Source organism: Cupressus sempervirens, chromosome 10, assembly GCF_028749045.1.
Source record: "Cupressus sempervirens isolate cs-2001-9-10 chromosome 10, ASM2874904v1, whole genome shotgun sequence".
Lineage (NCBI taxonomy): Eukaryota > Viridiplantae > Streptophyta > Pinopsida > Cupressales > Cupressaceae > Cupressus > Cupressus sempervirens.
In genome coordinates, this window is record NC_143127.1 from 18,866,302 (window position 1) to 18,885,456 (window position 19,155).

The 19,155-nt window shown below is 35.3% G+C and overlaps 1 protein-coding gene across 1 annotated transcript in view; it reads right to left on the reverse strand.

Annotated features, from left to right (window-relative positions):
- LOC149532355 (methionine aminopeptidase 1A-like) overlaps positions 1–19,155 on the reverse strand; it is a 270,451-nt gene that overhangs the window by 184,669 nt on the left and 66,627 nt on the right. The window contains exons 6-8 of the mRNA XM_089807592.1: positions 8,157–8,232; positions 7,759–7,806; positions 7,596–7,640 (exon numbers count right to left, since the gene is read on the reverse strand). Of these exons, the coding sequence (XP_089663718.1) occupies positions 7,596–7,640; positions 7,759–7,806; positions 8,157–8,232 (169 nt within the window). The remainder of the gene's footprint in view (positions 1–7,595; positions 7,641–7,758; positions 7,807–8,156; positions 8,233–19,155) is intronic.

Consider the following 19,155-nt stretch of genomic DNA (forward strand, 5'->3'; position numbering starts at 1 on the left):
CCAGCTACAAGCATATCATCAACATATAAACACAAAATAATGTAGCTCTCTTCATCCAGCCTCTTAAAGTAAACACAATGATCTAAATGAACTACTATATCCATGCTCATGCATATAACTATCAAATTTTAGATACCATTGCCAAAGTGCTTGCTTCAAGCCATATAAACTTTTCTTCAATCTACACACTAAATTCTCCTTACCTTTGACCTCAAAACCTTGTGGCTGAGCCATATATATCTCTTCATCCAAATCACCATGAAGGAAGGTTGTTTTAACATCAAGCTACTCCAAATGCAAATCTTCAATAGCCACAATACTTAAAACAGTGCAAATAGAAGTCATTTTAACAACAGGAGAGAATATCTCATCAAAATCAATGCCTTTTTCTATACAAATCATTTTACAACTAACCTAGCTTTAAATCTTTTCTTACCTCCATCCTCTTCTTTCAACCAGTAAACCCACTTATTCTATAAAGCTCTTTTACCTACAAGCAATTTGCATAAATCCCAAGTCTTATTTTTCAGCAAAGAGTCTATTTCATCTTTCATTGCAGACTCCCACTAAATCTTAGTATCCACCTACACAGCTTCATCATAACATTTAGGTTCACCAGCATCTATTAGTAAAATAGAATACAAAGAGGGAGAAATCTTTTTGGAGGTCTAATTAGCCTTGTTGACAGTCTAACATTCATTGGTGTGTGTGGTATTTGTTGTTACAGTTGTTGCACATCATGAGAAATTGTTGGAACATCATCTTTTGGAGTGTCATCCCGCACTACATAATCATCTTCTTTTTTCTCATGTTGCTGCAACAAATCTTTGTACAACACTTTCTCATTGAATATGACATCCCTGCTTCTTACAATTTTATAATTTTCAAAATCCCAAAGCCTATAACCAAATTCATTAATGTTATATCCAACAAATACACATTTCTTTAACTTAGCTTCCAACTTGGTTCTATTTTCTGAATCTATATGAGCAAATGCTTCACAACCGAAGGTTTTGAGAAAAAAATAACTCACTGTCTTACCAGCCCATGCTTCCTCTAGAATACCACAACCCAAAGGAGTAGAGGGACCTCTATTAATCAAATATACAGCAGTATTGATAGCCTTTGCCCACATGTGTAAAGGCAACCCAGCATGCAACCTCATGCTCCTTGTACGCTCCATTATTGTCTTGTTCATGTGTTCAGCCACTCCATTTTCCTGTGAAGTCCTTGGAACAATTTTTTGTTTACAAACACCATTAGTGGAGCAATAATCTTCAAATTCATAACTACAATACTCACCACCATCATCAGATTTGAGACATTTTAATTTCTTACCAATCTCATTTTCAACCAAGCATTTTCATTTCTTAAAAGTTTGAAATGCATCAGATTTCTGTCTAAAGAAATAAACCCATACTTTTCTAGTTGCATCATCAATAAATGTAACATAATAATGAGAGCCACCGAGGGAAAATGCCTAAGTTGGTCCCTGTACATCTGTATGCACAAGCTCTAATTTCTCCCTTTTTATTTTCCTTCCTAGTCTTCACAAAACTCACTTTCTTTTGTTTTCCTTACACACAACTTTCACAGAAATCCATATTAGCACATTTCATACCTGGTAAAACTTTCTTTGAATGAAATACTTTCGTAACTTTCTCACTCATGTGCCCAAGTCTGTTGTGCCACAGCGTTGTATCAAAATCTACAGCAGTTATTTGTTTTCCCTACTCAACTACAACAACTGTTCTTGAATATTCATGTTTCTCTGAAACAATTAAAGTAGAAGGAACAATATGACCTGTACAAAGATATAAGGTGCCTACTTTCACACCTTTTGTTACTACGAGGGAACCTTTTGAAACCTTCCAATTTTTATCATTAAAAGTAACTACACAACCCTCATCACCGAGTTGCCCAACTGAAATTAAATTCCTACTTAGCCTTGGAACATGTCTTACCTCATGTAGTAGCCAATAATTCTCATTTTGCAACTTAATCTTAACTTTTCCCTTTCCAACAATCTAACAATATTCATTGTGCTCCAAATAAACAAGCCCAAAATCCCCTTCGACATAATCAATGAAATAACCTCTATGAGGTGTAGCATGAAATGAAGCACTAGAATCACAAACCCATGAATCATCAACACTTTTTAAAGACAAGAGCAAAGCATCCTCTTCAAATTTGTTACTTACCACATTTGCTTCCTTGCCTCCATCTTGCTTGTCTCCTTCATTTTTCTTTCAAGACCAACAGTCTTTCTTCTTATGCATTGTTTTACCACAATAACAGCATTCGTTTGGTCCTCATGATTGAGACCTCTTCCCCTTTGACTTTCCTTTTGATTTCCCATGATTTCCGGAATTACTTCCTCTCTCAATCGTTCTGCCTCTGCTTTGTGCGTTCAAAGCACTTCCTGATGTAGATCCACTTGAGGATTTCCTACAAGTTTTCTAGCTCAGAATAACACCAATCACATCATCATATTTTAGAGTATTAGATCCAAAAATAGATTTACTTACAGCCATTACCAAGTCATTCCAGCTTTCAGGCAAAGAACACAAAATCAAAAGAGCCCTAATTTCTTCATCAAATTAATACCCATAGAAGATAACTGACTAGTAACAGTATTAAACTCATTTAAATGATCTGTAACAGATCCACCTTTCGCCATTTTCATATTTAATAAACGCTTCATGAGAAATAACTTATTTGAAGCAGAGGGTTTTTCATACAATTTCAAATACCTTTCCACATCCCAACCAGCTCCAGTGATGCTCCCTTCAACTACATCTTAGGTTGTTTTCTTTTGTGTTATGTATGGAGCATTGTCTCCATCTTTTGTTCATTGTTAGCAGGCAACTTTCTTTTTGGGGGTGATGATGTTGCCTAAAATATTTGTAAGTCTCCAAGTAATAGTTAATAATTGATTGTGTTAAGTAGTGTCCATTATCGAAGAAAGTTAGAACACAACGATTGAGTCGTGATCCTTCGGATACTATATTTACATTCTTCTAAATGGGAATAGATATCTTCAAAATTCTGGAGAGCATTGTCATATGATGTGCTGGAATGAATATTAATAAAATGAACATTAAGGTTTCCTAAAACATTGTGCAATCTATTTTTGTGTTATGCTTCATTACTTTACGAGTATGCACTAAACCAGTTTAACTATGACAGCAAACACTATTTAACCCCGAATTTCCACCCTCAAGTCTAGCTTTGAAAGGGCATCATAAGAATGAGACAAATCCATTTTGGCAAAACTGCTGCAACTTTGAGGTAGTTGCACAAGATTGAAGTGTAAAGGAGACAAAATTTCTCTCCTACCCCTAATTTTGGCCACCTTATTGAAGGCAAAAATGAAGTTGGGTGAAGGAGAAATTGCTAAGGAAAAGAGCTAGGAGTTCGGAGAATTTGTAAAATGACAAAGGGGGGTGATTGAAGAGACAAGGGGAAATTCCTAGAGATGGGGCAGAATCCACCTGCCCTTGAGGAATCTTAATTCCTCTAAACATCTCCATTTCCACTTTGGAAAAAAAAGAGGCAAAGCATGTATTCAGACCTTGATCTGCATTATGTATGAGGAAACAAAGGATAGGATGGAGAATCCAAGAGAAAGTTGAGGAGAAGAGTTAAAACCCAAAGTGCAAGAGATGATTCCTGTAGGCATGGCAGACTATGCAAGCCATAAAGGAACCAAAATTCCTCTCAAAGACTGAAATTCCACACCTAGAATTGGAGAAAATGCAAATGTGAGGCCCTTAGACTTGAACAAAGCACAATTTAAAGGCAGTCCGATTATAAGAGAGAGCAGTCAAGATCAATTGAGCCAAGTTTTTTTGAGGTCAAGATTAAGCTGAAGTGAGGAATCCAAAATCCTCTTTGACATAATGATTTCTGCCCTGCATTTGTGATTTGAAAACCATGAACTGGGGCCTCCAAAATCGAGTGATGACAAACAAAATCAAGAAGTTAAGTGACTGACTGACGTTAGTGAGAAACAATGAGTTTGAAAGAGGAAAATTCCTCTAGGGGTGGTGGATTCCGCCACCCCAAGAGGTATCCAAATTCCTCCCATGCTTAAATTCCACCCCAGTGTGAAGAAGGTGGAAATGAAGATTTACTTGTCCAAAATGGCAACATGATCACAAAAAAGATGAAGGTGGAGAATTGAAACCAAGTGAGCTGAATTCAATGGGAAGGCTGTGATTTTAAGGAATCCATTTTCCTCTAAGCAAACCAACTTCCATCTTTGACAATATTGTTTCAAGGTGACTTGTGGAAATTTTAGAAGGTGAGAACCATAGTAATATGACCCTTGGGCTATATTCAAGCAGTCGAATATTTAAAGAAGTGCAAAAGGTGAATGGATCAATCCTTGATGATGACTGATGTGGCAATTGCTCACAGCTCACTTTATCAATAACATGATTTGCAGATCAGTCAAGGCAACCTTGCACAATATTCATGATTGGACCAATTCAACTTTGAAAAGATGGAAATAATAAATTTAAAACTGCAAGCTCACAATTTATATTAAAGTTTAGAGCAATGTCATGAAGAGAGAATAAAATGGCTTCTCATAACTTTTAAGTTTGTAGCTTCAGTCGGATTGATTCGATCATGAGATACATTGTTGATGGTAAATCATCATTCAGATATATATATATATATATATATATATATATATGGTTATTTATATTATTAATATATTATCTAATGATGATTAACCATAGAGACATGTCTCTTCATGAGACATGTCTCCTCTCATATTTATGTCTTCAAATCTGCATTTGGGACAAACCAATAACAATGGCAGTGTTATTACATTTGCAGAAAATGATCCTAGATACTTTAACATGGTATCATAGCCAAACTGCGAATGTATCGTGGAATTATGGAAGACGAATCGCACTATGTGAGATGCACATAAGCAGCTGGAAATACAGTGTAGAAGGGAGATTACCATGAAAAATATCTGCAATCTCATGTATGCAAGAGACCAACTACACCACTAAGAGCGGAGAAAGATATTAGAGCCCAGTCAGCAAGAAGGACAACAATAGGATCCATTCCGTTAAATACAATCCAAGTCAAGAGGAAAGGAAAGAGTCACCGTCTGTTCATATCATTCAGACGTTAAATAACTATCTGTATATAATAAACTATTTATCATCTTTCTTGGTAATCGGCAAAACATATAAGAGGAATTGATCAAGCAGTGAACTCCAATTCAATTCAGCAAAGAAATATACAGTCAGTAAACTAAGGAGTAAGGAGCAAAGATAAAGTCAACATATTGAATGGACTGAACAGTAATACAAGCAAGGGATCATCAATTACTTCTCTTCCTCTCAGGAAACGATAAATACAAATTTTCTTGCCGTCCAAGTGTGAGGGAAGGAGGGGAAATGGGGATCAAGAAGATAAAGTTATGCATGGATGGTCTGCATAAAGATTTACAGTCAGCGACCAAGCTATATGGACATAGCGACCAATATACAACAGGAATAAAAATATTACACTTCAGAAATTATATGGAGAGAGAATTCGGATATCTTCCATCACAGTGATACGAACGAAGGACACATCAGAATATCTGCGGTCATATTTGGGCATCTTTCCATACACAATAGTAAGGGGAAAATTGCATATGCGGTTCAATGAAATGCAAGAAAGTAAATGTCACTTATAGAATACATCCAGAAAATCCCCAAGCAGGAGAAGGCAGTCAGCATAATAAATAGAGTGGTCAAGCATTTTTAATTAATATTACAATCAGTAATGTGTACAGTGAGATTGGTCAAACATGACTATATCGTACATGACTTAATCTTTTTAATGGGGGACCAAGTATTAGATTTTTTGGAGATAATATAAAAGGAGGTGAACAATATCACTTGAGGAATTAGTGCATACCTTTGAATCTCATATCAGAAAAAGAATTACTAAAACGTATTGAAGCTTATGACCTAGTCAGGAATTAAAATACCCATCTTACATGTCACCGGATATATCATACCTAAATAAGTAAATCAATTAAAGAATGATATTCAGTGGAGATATCAAGACGTGTGAGTTCTATGTCATTGAATCAAATTCAAAACAAGAAGATCGTCAAATCATATACCTTTGGAGAGGAATCTAGGGCATGTGATGCATATTTACAAATTAAAAGTACTATGCATATGAAACCTAGATTGCATAAATAGAGTGATTTTATTCAAGGATCAGAAAATATAAATATTTATTGGAATCTAAGATGAGTATGAACAAGAAGAAATAAGCATCACCGTAATAGGTACAACCCATTGTTTAGAGGGAGAATTTTGAGGTGCAATCCCTTGTGAATGTTATATTCTCTATGAAGGAGAGGGTCTAAGTGAAATTCCCTGTAATACATTCTTCTCTGTGAGAAAGAAGTTGAGGTGAAAGCCTTTGTTTCACCCTCTGACTTGGATCATGGCAGTTACTATTTTGCATATATGGATTATGCCATGAAAGGTGATGATCTTTCATTGATATATATATATATATATATATTTGGAGAGTTGCTATTGTAAGGTGACAATCTTATCAATAGCTTGACCTGTTATCATGCCAGAGTACAATAAGTTGTTGTCCCGGAGTGCCGGTAATCATGATAACGAACGTATCATGATCAAACTATATTAACTTGTTGTCCCAAAGCACCGGAGATCGTGATACTTGTCATGATGGAGTTCATGACATGTTGATTACTAGTTATTTGATCGACTTCATTAATTTGTTGTCCCAGAGTGCTAGAAATCAGATAACTCATATCCTACTAAGATATAACACATTCTTTTGGTAGGCATCAAGGATTTGATGCCATTGCACATACCAAAAGAATATAAGTATGATGAATATCATATGATTGTTATTTCTTGTTTAAACATACTAAGTTGATGGATATATGTTGATATCCTTAAATATGCCATTCTGAAAATATCATACTGAGATGATATCTCTTCATATACTTGAGAGCATAATGTTCTATAACAATCCTCCCTAGCTAAGAGGGAGTGTTAAGTTTGTAGCTTCAGTTATATTGATTCGATCTTGAGATACGTTGTTGATGGTATATCATCATTTAGATAAATATTCTTATATATAAAATATATTATATATATATATGGGTATTTATATTATTGATATATTATCTAATGATGATTAACCATACAGACATGTCTCCTCCCCTCATATTTATAACTCTTCAAATCTACATTTGGAACACACCAATAACAGTGACAATGTTATTATCCTAGATAATTCAACAAAATTCATTAGTTTCCACACTTCAATGTCTTAAGAACATATGATGCTACCCGAGTTACAATTTCAAATGTGTAAGGAAGCCACATAATCTGATGGGACTCATTTATTCACTTGAGACTTAAAAGTAAATAATAATAAAAATCCAATATGGAAAAAAAAAATTCAGACAATGAACAGATATTGATATGTAAGCTATTTTCTGAAACAAGAAATAGATGATACCCCCTTGTCGATAAAACCACATATCATTACTATCTTATATATCTAGAGAAGCATTGGCTTACCTTGCATGTCTCTCTCATTTTCTCTATCTGCTGTGGAGTTTTGATCTTCAAAAAGAAGAAGCCAAACACCCAGTTAGATTTAAATTGAAGAAAAGAGGACCAGATTACTACTTAAGTTGTGTTACCACCAACAGAATGATAACAAAATAATTTGAGCACACACCTCAACTCTATTTTGCAGATCACTAGTTGGCTCCTCCTTTGGTATTCCCTAAAATAGAGTTATTGAACAGTTAACTTGAAATCTTGCTTCATACAGTGAATGCCTGACTCAATGTACTGGCATAGAAATACCAGTTAGGAAAGCAATCATTCCTAATAAAAGACTGCCTAATAGCATCTCACTGATCAAACAAAGGCAATGATATCATTTTCCATTCCATTTCCTACATGCTAATTCAGGGAAAAAGTGTATATTTGTATAAATAATATTTGAGAGATTTATTACACGAGTAGCAAGCAAAGTGAATGGATACATATGGTGCAACAACCAAACAAAAGAAGATAATAATATGACTCCTTACAATTTAGCAATTTGTTCACATGCATAAATATACTTACATCAAATGCCCAATCAGGCTTTGAAATATTCTCAGGAACAAGGCGCATTGGAGAAATCGGGTATGGTTTCAATGGCCTATTCATTCAAAACAAACTTAATTGATCTCAAGAAATAATAATTGAAGGTAAAGTTCAAGAATTCAAACTTCAGAATAAACAAAACAATTGTGTGTTTAGATAGTAAAACTAAGGAAATAACCAAACGATAAATCTGCATGGCGGAAAAGAAAGTCCAATAACAACTAAGGCATATCCAAAAGAAGATCCTAACGAGGCATAGTCATGGATACCAAAAAATCACACCTTCAATAAACTACAAAATTGACCAAATAGTGTGGAGAAGCAAGCAATCAACAAGATGATTATTGAAAAGATATTTACATCGTGCAAAGTTGAATAGATTTACCAACATAGGTGTTACAAGTTGCAGATGCCTAGAAAATAATACAGCTCGCTAGATAAGCCAGTACAAGATAACAATTGCAAATAATCATACTTATATCAAATTAATTAAAACATTTTTTTGTATTCTTATAGAAAAAATGTATATCCATCATTCATGACTCAATTCAATGCTACCCTCACTAACAAAAAAGCAAGACAAATAATACTCAAGGATAGAAGTTCCCTCGCTGGGATTCAAAACTACAATCAGATAAAATAGAGAAATAATAACATAAAAGGAAGCTGGTTACTTATTCTCATGACACATATTAACACAATCTCATGAAAAATCTCACTTCAGAGATCAAGCCACAGGCCTGGACTTCCTATGCCATTTCTCTTTATATTATTCCATGCTGAATTGAATCATTACCCTTCCCTACAGCAAAGCTATAAATGATGTCATTGGTCCCCTTCTCTTTATCACATCATATCATTCTCCCCATTCAAATATTGAGCAATACTTTAAGCCAAAATGAACACAAGACTATTCTGAATAGATATATGTCTGTTAAACTCTACTCCATAGTCTTAAATATGATGCTTTTTTGAATATAAAGGAAGACTAATTATAGGTCAAGCATGCGAGTAAGCCTTAGGAGAGACTTCTAGACTATTGGTCACATTATTAGACTTCAGCAATTTATCAAGACAGCCTATCAACAATAATCCAAAGTTTAGTTTTGTCAAATAAGTGAAGGCGGTACATTGATTTCCTGATACAAGCTCTTCCAAAAACTACATAATGGCATTCTTCAATTTGGGGCAAGTATGCTCATTGGCAAGGCATGATAGATGGTGTAACTATTTGTGGTGCAAGGTTTAAATGCAAATTTGAGTTGGTTGGTTAAATTTGTTAATCATTATGATTTCATTTGGCAATGAAGTGTTATTTATTTTTTATGATTTCATGGAACTAGAAATATTGATTAATCGTACTATGTGAATTTGAAATGGTTATTAATATGGTTATTGTTATGATATATTTTGATTTCATTAATAATTTTGATTTCATGGGCTTTGTGGACTATGCTTTTGGTCGTCACAGATACTCCTAACTTGCCTACTGCTCCTTTGTTGATATTACCATCTTTGATTTAATGACCAGGTCTCATTGTTGGTATACTCAGGCCACTACCATATTGGGCTCGATCAAGATTGAAATTGATCGTCTACCACCTTACCAGTTCTCATTGGATGCTCCCATGTCCTCCCCTCACAATACGCGGTGAATGGGCATGTTAGACGACCTATACAGACAGTGCATTGCCACAACCTAGATTAACCCTCTTGGGGCTCTGCGCCTGCAAATGGCCTATTATGCTAAGCACTTTCTGGAGATCCAAGGCAGGGTTATTGTGTGTCCCTTCTACTTGAGTCAGTGCTAGAGTCGCACCCTCCACATTTCTCTGAGGTCCTTCAGAGTTAGATCTCACCAGTTTCAATCCTGGACAGATCACTACTTGACCAGAGATGACCGGACTTGTCACTTTTGCACCTTGTCTAAGACAAAGACTAAGACCCATTTCATCTTCCAATGTCCCATATACTATGAGATCAGAGGTAGGTTGCACTGCTTATTCAAAGACTATAAATCCCTGTCAACCTTTATTAAATATTCTGACCAGCAGCGTTTAGTGCTTTACCTCCGAGAGACCTCACAATTCTGTGACCATACTTTACAACTCATGTTTCCTCAAAGTCGGGCCTTGGATCAGCTGATTGCTGCCTTTTTCCCACCCATATCCCCCTCTAGGGCCATAAAGCGGTTGCTTGCTACACTCATCTCCAAGCACACCAGATTTGTTAGACCTCACTATAGATTCACCAGACAGTGGCACCCTACCTCTAGTGTTACTCAAAGAAGTACCCGGACCCCTAGTTGTCTTGGGCCTTATCCTCTAGTGTTGGATTTCTTTTTACCAAGAAAGGATATCTAGTTCTTCTCTCATTTGTTGTTTTTCCCTTTCTTTTCTTTCTTGTCTTCTCTTTTCCAAACACCATTTGGTGCTCCTATTAGGTTATTTTTCCTTGTTGTAAACTTCCAATCCCTTGGACCCTTTAGTTGATCTCTTGTTGGACGTTAATATTTTTATCTTATCTTATCTATTACCATGGTAAATTTCTTCTTGCAGAAACGTGATGAAGGGGGGAAGCATTATTAGAAAGGGAATTGGGCATGAGGACATCGACCTGCCATTGAGCCAATAGGTATGAGTCCTAACCACCATGGCCAAGGAAAAATGAGCTAGGCAAGCAAAGGTATACCAAGTGAGCACCATGAGCTAACCAAGTCAACACATTCAATAAGATATTAGAAAGTATTAACTTGAGCATGAATAAGCTAAGAACAATTGTTACCTTTATGAATTAAGTCAACCTCAAAACTTCCTTGTAATGTCAGACATTAGAGTATAATGATACCATGGCGCTTACATGTAATTGTACACACACACACACATATGTACATATGCGTATATGCAAATATAACAAACATGTATGTGTATACTAAAATACAGTGTATACACAAGAATACATATATTTAGAATACTACGTATACGTATGTAAATGTGTACATACATATACAATTATACGTAAATACAAGATGGTGAAATTACTATAAAACATAAGGAACAAATTATTATTTCCATCAGCATTTTATTCTAGAACCCATCGGCCTTTTATTTCTTTTATTGGCTTTCGAATTTTAAATCAATGATGTAACTTATGCTGCCACCTTTGAGGTTACCTTATGTGTAACTTCTCTTGGAAATTATAATTTGTAATCGAGCATGGCTCTAGGGATGCGAATCAATATACCATTCTATGCTCTGCGATAATCCTCTTTCATTCCTGTGATTATTTCTTTTGGCAACAACAAGCCATTCCAAGCTCTACTCTCCTCATTCATCCAACGGCCCTAGCGAAAATAGGGAATTTAATTTACACAATTTGACTAGCTGATCCAAGCCATTGCAAACTACTACCCAGCAATGAAGACTTAACGTATCTCTATCTTTGCAAGTTGCAACCTATCAGGTCATGTGTCTTTCTACACTTATCCTTTCTGATTTCTTATAAATTAAAAGCTTTGAGATCGAACTTGTTCGGTGAATGATTTTTAAAATATATATGGATTGTGCCAGTCAAACTAATATCCATGAAAATGATTATTTACATATGTTAGAGTTATCCACTATGACTGATTTTATAAATAGTACCGACCAAATTAAGTGGTGTATGCAATCGGTCAAATTTCAAGTTGATTTATATGTTGTATATTTGTATATAGCCTTGTTTTCATTTCAGAACTTAAATGAATTCAGGGGTGTAAATAATAAGCCTATGAGAAAAGATGAGGCACCTTCACAGTGAGTTAACAATATCATGTTATATTACCATGAGGCCTTTTCTAATGTCTACCATACACCCAGGTTGGGCAAAGAATTCTTATCTGGGGTAAGCAGAAATTATCAAAGATTCATGGGTAGCCATCCAAGATTCATCAAGGATGACCAGTAAGGTTGAGATGAAAGGTATACGTTGATAACAACTGAGTATGGAAAATACCTGCAAGACAAGAGGTGGAAATCAGTACAAACCAAATAGTTAATGAACATAAGAAAAAATGTTAAACCGAGTCAGCTCATGGTGGTCAATAGGGTATAGGTCTTGTTTGTCAAGTCGAGTAGTGGGTTATTAGGTACAGATTGCCCATAAAAATCCTTGGCCAAGGTAGGTTAGTGGCAATACTTGTCGCTATGATCACTAGTGGTCACAATAGCTTGCAAACGGATAAATGTGAGAAGGACTCCACAGTCTAGCCGGTTGTATAGTTGACACTCTAACACTAGGATGCTCAAGTGGCAGGACGAAGTGGTGTCCCATGCCTAATCCTGCGCAAGCTAGGGCCATTCTAGCTGAGAATGAGAGGGGATACGTGTGGTCCATGGTTGGGAGGTTAAGCCTCTAACAATGCTTCTCCTCCCCCACCAAATGCCAAGACTTGTACAAGACAAAGTCAAGATCTACATTCTTAAGCCTTCACGTTTATCAATTCTTTTTATATGTTATTTAAGTTCAAATAATTATGAAAATATCATGTGACTATTATAAATATTTTCTTCAAATTTGATTAGTATTGATCAGTTGAACTTAATAGAAAATGATCTATAACTAACACTCTTTTTGATATAATGACAGCTATAGATTGCATTTGTTGGTTGAACACTCTTTTTCAATTGTTTGTTAAGCTAATATAGAAATTCAGTTACTTTGTTATAACCGTTAACTCTCTTTCATATGAATTATCTATTGTAACTGTCTTTCTTGCATGTGAATATGAAAAGTAACTAATATGTTGGTTGTTGGTTAAGACTAAGAGAATTGGTATATTACATAGGACATAAAACTCGAGCTAGAGGACCACCAAAAGTCATAGACCCAAAAAAGGTTCCACCATCATGACTGATGGTTGGACGAATAGGAAGAATAGAACACTCCTAAATTTTCTTGTTTCCTGTGGAAGCGATTGATCATTCTACTTCCCTACATGCATTGTGATTGAATAATTTAAATTTTGATTTGTTGATTGATCCATGATAATTAATTATTTTGTTCTACATAAATTTTATAACATCCATCATGTTCCTAAAATATATTGATGCTTCCTCGCATGTTAAGAATGCCACATACTAATGTGAGGTTATTGAGGAAGTCATAGAAGAGGTGGGGGAAGAAAATGTGGTGCAAGCGGTGATAGATAATGCAGCAAGTTATGTTGTTGCAAGTAAACTTTTGATGAAAAAGCACCCCAAAAAATTTGGTCTCCACATGAGGCCCATTGCCTTGACCTCATGTTGAAGGATATTGGTAAGCTTAAATGGGTCAAATCATGCATTGAAAGGGCCAAGAATATCTGAAAGTTTGTCTACAATCATGCATTGGTCCTTAGCATAATTAGGCAATACACAGGGCAAAGGAGAAACCTTGTCCTAGTATCACAAGGTTTGCCTCAAATTTCCTCACATTGAAATACTTGTTGACATCAAGGGCAGATTTGAGGCACAATTTTGTTGGGGTGGAGTGGACTTCTTCCTTTTGCTATGATTACTGCACGGATAGATGTGGCAAATGGTATTTTTTATTAGGTTGGTTTTTGGAAACCTTCTCGAGAAATTTTGGAGGTACATTTACGAACGGCTTAAACATCACAACTAAGGTTTGATTCCTAGGCTAAAAATGTTAATAATCAAAGTTGACTTATTTTTCCAAGCTTAATTTCTTCCTTAATGTGTGATGTTCAAGGGTGGCCTAAAATTTATTACATTTTAACATTTAGTATTTAGTTGTTTAATAATTTACTTTTACTTTTAATTTACATGCATAATTTTATTTGTGAATTAAATTTTTTTTACATTATATGCAGGTCACTAAGCCCCCTATAGTTCTCCTATGAGTTGTTGATGGGGAGAAGCCCTCTATGGGCTACATACATGAAGGCATCGATAGGTCCAATTTGGAGTAGAGGATAAGTATGGCCCCATTTGGGAGATGATTGATAGGAGGTGGCATAATCAACTTCATAGGCACATCCATGTAGAAGCTTATTACCTTAATCCAACATTTTGTTTCCCTCTTGACTTCAAGGCGAATGAGGAGGATCTTATTGGTCGATATACAATGATGTAGATGATGTGTAGTGATGGCACAGCCTCAGCTACAACCATTGAGCTAGATAAATTTAATAATCAACAAGGGGTGATTTTCTCTAGCAAGATGTGCACAAATGCTCGGACATGAATTATAACGAGGTAAAAAAAAAATTATTAAATTTATGGCTTATAAGTTATGCATTTTAATTTTTGATTTTGTAATTTAGCCTTGAAGTTGTACTTGTAAATGAGACTTTTTTCCTTTCCTTATTTTCAAATAGATGGTGGCAAATGTTTGGGCCCTCAACCCCAAATCTTCAAAAATTGTCATCCATATTTTGAATCAGTGAGGCAATGCTTCTGGATGTGAGAGCAATTGGTACATGTTCAAGCACGTCCATTCGAAGAGGCGAAATATGTTGCATGTGGGGAGGTTGAATAATCTTACCTTTGTTCATTACAATCTTCATCTTAGGACCAGACAAATTTTGGACACTGACTCCTCTCTGATCACTCGAGAGGAGATCGATCTAGAGTTAGAGTGGCTCACTGAGGCTACCAATCCAGTCTTCACTGAGGTGGACCTTGAATGGGTTGACTAGGCAGATATAGAGGTTGAGGTTATGGCTATGGCAGAGGAGGATAGAGCACGTTCTGGCACACGTACACGCGCACGCACATGCACTATTGATGTTGATCATGAGTCTACCTCACATGTAGGGGCTATGGCTACTCAGTCCTCTAAGACCTACCTTAGGCACCTTTGTAGATGACAAACAAGATACTCGGAGGTTGAGGTTGAGGCTGAGGCTGAGGCTGAGGCTGAGGCCGAGGATGAGGATGAGGAAGAAGATTAGGCTTGAGCTGGAGGTTGGATTTTGAATCTTGAGTCTTGAGCAAATAGACTTGTTTTTTGCTTACAATGTTACTATTTGATACTGTGGCCATTTACCTTCTAATTCATGAGGTATTCCAAAGCATCAACCTTTAGGCAATTCTTCTTCAAAAGTGTGTCAACAACACAGAACTCAAGGTATCTCTATTCTTGTGTCTTTGTTCAAGTTGAAATTCAAACCCTATCTAGTTTTGACATGTTCTTCACAACATTTGACAATTATACTTCAAAGGCGCCATGATACTCTAAAGGTGAGCCTGATAATGTCTTCTCAAAATTAGATGCATCACCCCAAAAGACAAGCTAATCAATCGATAAATCTACAATAATTCATGTTCATTATATTATTTCTGCATATCTTTCTCATGCTTCTTGTTAATAAACTTGCTTTTGCCCATATTTTTCCTTATCTCTACACATCTTGTAATTGAATGACTAAAATTTCCAAATTCTTCTAGTTAAGTCATTAATAATATATTGAAGTGTACATTTACACTCGTATGGAATAAGTTGGTTGTTAGCAGCAGTTAGAAGTCTAATAAAATTGTCATCAACAATCCTTTGAAATCACTATTAATTTTTAGACTGTAACTACTTTTTATTTCTAGCATATGTTCATTAAATATAATGTGGTATTTTAAACCTAAGAAGATGCACCAATGTTTTAATTTTTACAAATAATTACATTTTTCTTTAACCCAATAACAAGCATTGGTGACTTGTGTACCCCTTGAAAAATGTTGATTCTCACGCACCGTCTTAATTACATGGCATTCCACTTTGCACACTGCTACAACAGCACTCTACTCTTCACTCACATGCTAAAAGTTGTAAATTATGAATTGACTGTCTGTATTCTATGAGATCTGTCAAACATATATTGCTGATTTTATTACTCGTATCAAAGTGTTGACAACAGCTGCCATTAGAAAAGCTTCTTGGTGGCACTTTTTGGTACACCCAAGCAAGCCCAAGTCAAGTTCATAATCATCCTTCCTCCATAGATATGATCAAGTCTTGTATCAGGTCTTCATGGTGATTGATAATAATAAGGCTGATCCTTTGCCACGATAATCAAACTAGTGGTAGGGTGATCCCACAGCACCGAGTTACACTTCTTAACCAACTTTGACACTCAAATGAACATTTAACAAAATCATATCAAACACTTATTGCTGCTAAACTATTAGCAAATTGAAGATGATGTAATATAGTGATTTGTGATTTTCTGTGTAGATTCTAATAGATTTTTTTGAAAAACATTAGGAATGGTGAGAAGCAGTGTTCCTTGCTTATGAACATTCATCATCAATGTTTGAGCCATGCATCTTGCTTGAACCATTTGGATTATATTCGACATTTGGCTTTATTGCACTACAATTGAGTCACCACATTTTCATTGTCGTCATCTTTTGAAAAGCATGCTATAATTATGAAAGACATCATTCAGTGGGTATCATTTTAATGTCTTATTTTCATCGCCCTTAAAGTCTTGTTTATGTAGGAAGGTGAGGGTGGCAAGGGAGAGGGGTTTGCGTGTTATACTTATGTGGTAACATGTTGAAGATTTGTAGCGTCAATCAAATTAAGCCATATTGATTATTCCATTTTCTACCTGAAGAGCACACGATTATACTGAGAGGTGGGAGGGAGTGAATCAATATAATTGTTAAGTTTGTAGTTGTAGTCAAATTGATTCGATCATGAGATACATTAATCATGGTAAATCATCATTAGATAAATATTCTTATATATATATATATTTATATTACATATATTATATTATATATATATGGTTATTTATATAATTAATATATTAACTAATGATGATTAACTATAAAAACATGTCTCTTCATGAAACATGTCTCCTCATATTTATGAGTCTTCAAATCTGCATTTGGAAGACAACAATTACATTGGTAATGTTTGTACATTTGCAGAAAACGATCCATGTTACTCAACATGGTATCAAGGCTGCAAATGTAAGAAAAGTCATCAAAGACATGAGAGAAAGATTGTGTACCTATACAATAAATGGGTTCTAAATGCATGGAAGAGATATCTGAGATCGAAAGTTTGATTCAATAGTGATACAAAAGAGGACATATAATATCCTCTGCAAATAGCATCAAATTATCACAACCGGACCAGAGTCAACAAACGAAGAATTTGGCATGGCCAATATCTATTTCATGAATTAACACATCTCCGTTAACATGGAGGCAAATATAGGAAGAACATGAAGGCGAATATAGGAAGAACACAGAATTCAAAAATGATAGTCGAATCGCAATTAGAGGGTTACAAATCTAATTCTCTGCAAATATGAAAGTATAATATTATCGAGCATGGTGATCTCAGATATATATAAACCCATACCATGGATAATCAAGGTGGAAGACATATTCCAACAAACTAGTTTGGCAGCCTCCAAGTACCATTAGGAGGGATCTATACTCAGCACTGACGTGATTGAATAGTCAGCAAATAGTAGAAGTAATCAACATGTATTCACTTTACTAGAGTCACTAAGAAAGAGAACAAACCATTTTTCAATCCAATATTGAATCTACAGTCAATATCATCCAGAATTGTTAATTAGAAAGGAACACACGTGTGCAAGGCAACTTGGTCCAACGTCTGGATGTATATTGATGCAAATAGACTTCAAACATTAAACCCAAGCATGCAACAATGATACTCAGCAAAAGAAAAAAAACTAAAAAAATTATTAACCACAAATGGTAAACTCCAAAGAAGCAATCAATCTTCACCAACCACAATACATATTCAATCTTATACAGAAATTTCAAACATTTTCAAGCCAAGACCTTAATAATTTTATTGAGTAATATGCATGTATAGAACAACCGATGATACAAGAATAGTCTTCAACACCATCTGTCAGCCCACGCACATAGAGAATTCACTAACTAAGACAAGAAGGCCATATGAATCAATCGAGAAGGGCATCGGTTTGAATTGCTTCAAGAATAAGGACGATTAACCAGAATCACAATTACTATTCTCCGTGAATACAAAACAGGGATCATCAATTTCTCAATGAGAATGGTTATTCTATCAATGTGACCTCTTAAAGACATGCATGCCATTCTAAAAGCAGCATTATTATGTGTACACAGCTATTCAAGAGACAACAATCGTAATTCATAGCATCAATGAAGAAATTCCGAAAACTAGGAAATAGGAACCAAAGTGTGCAATGAAGAAGCGAGGACAAATGCTGAAATACTAGATTGTTTGAGAACAACAATATCATTAGTTAGCAGCTGCAACTAAATTTTTTATAAGGATATAAGTCAACGACAATATAAGGGTACAATTTCTTTTAATTGACTTAGAAAAGAGAAGAGAAAGTAGTGATAAGTATGATTGATTTTAACACTAAGAAGATTGTGATTATTATAACAAAGGCCAAAGCAGTTACAAATATTTGGGTCAATTAAAAGTTTAATTTGTTTCTAATAGCTAAGACTCTTTCAAGAATCCACAGTGGAGGCAAGACAAGAAAGGACATAAAAGACATCGCAGATCAGAAGACATCAAAGTCAGTGCCCATAACTATATCCTTGTGGAACTATCAGGCAAGCTCTCTATAGATATCATGTTCCATTGCATATGCGGAGACAATACAACATATGGGCTTTAAACTTGAAAATGTCACTAGCTCCTACAATATATGCTATTAATCCATGGTTCAGAAATTATAGTCAGAGTTGTATATCGTTGAAATTGGCATCCACGGGGGCAATCAAAACAAAATGAATAAGTATTGAGAATAGCCAACAACCCGTAGCAGTCGCACATCAACATCAAGGATTGGAATAGAAATATATCTAAGAGAGAAATTATTAGAGTTGTATGGATATGGGAATGTGTAAGGCAGACCAACAAATTCCATAATGCAACTAGGGAGTAGAGAATGAGACAATGCCTGCCAGTATCTCTCACATTCTTCAATCCATCAGGATTTCTGTAAACCATC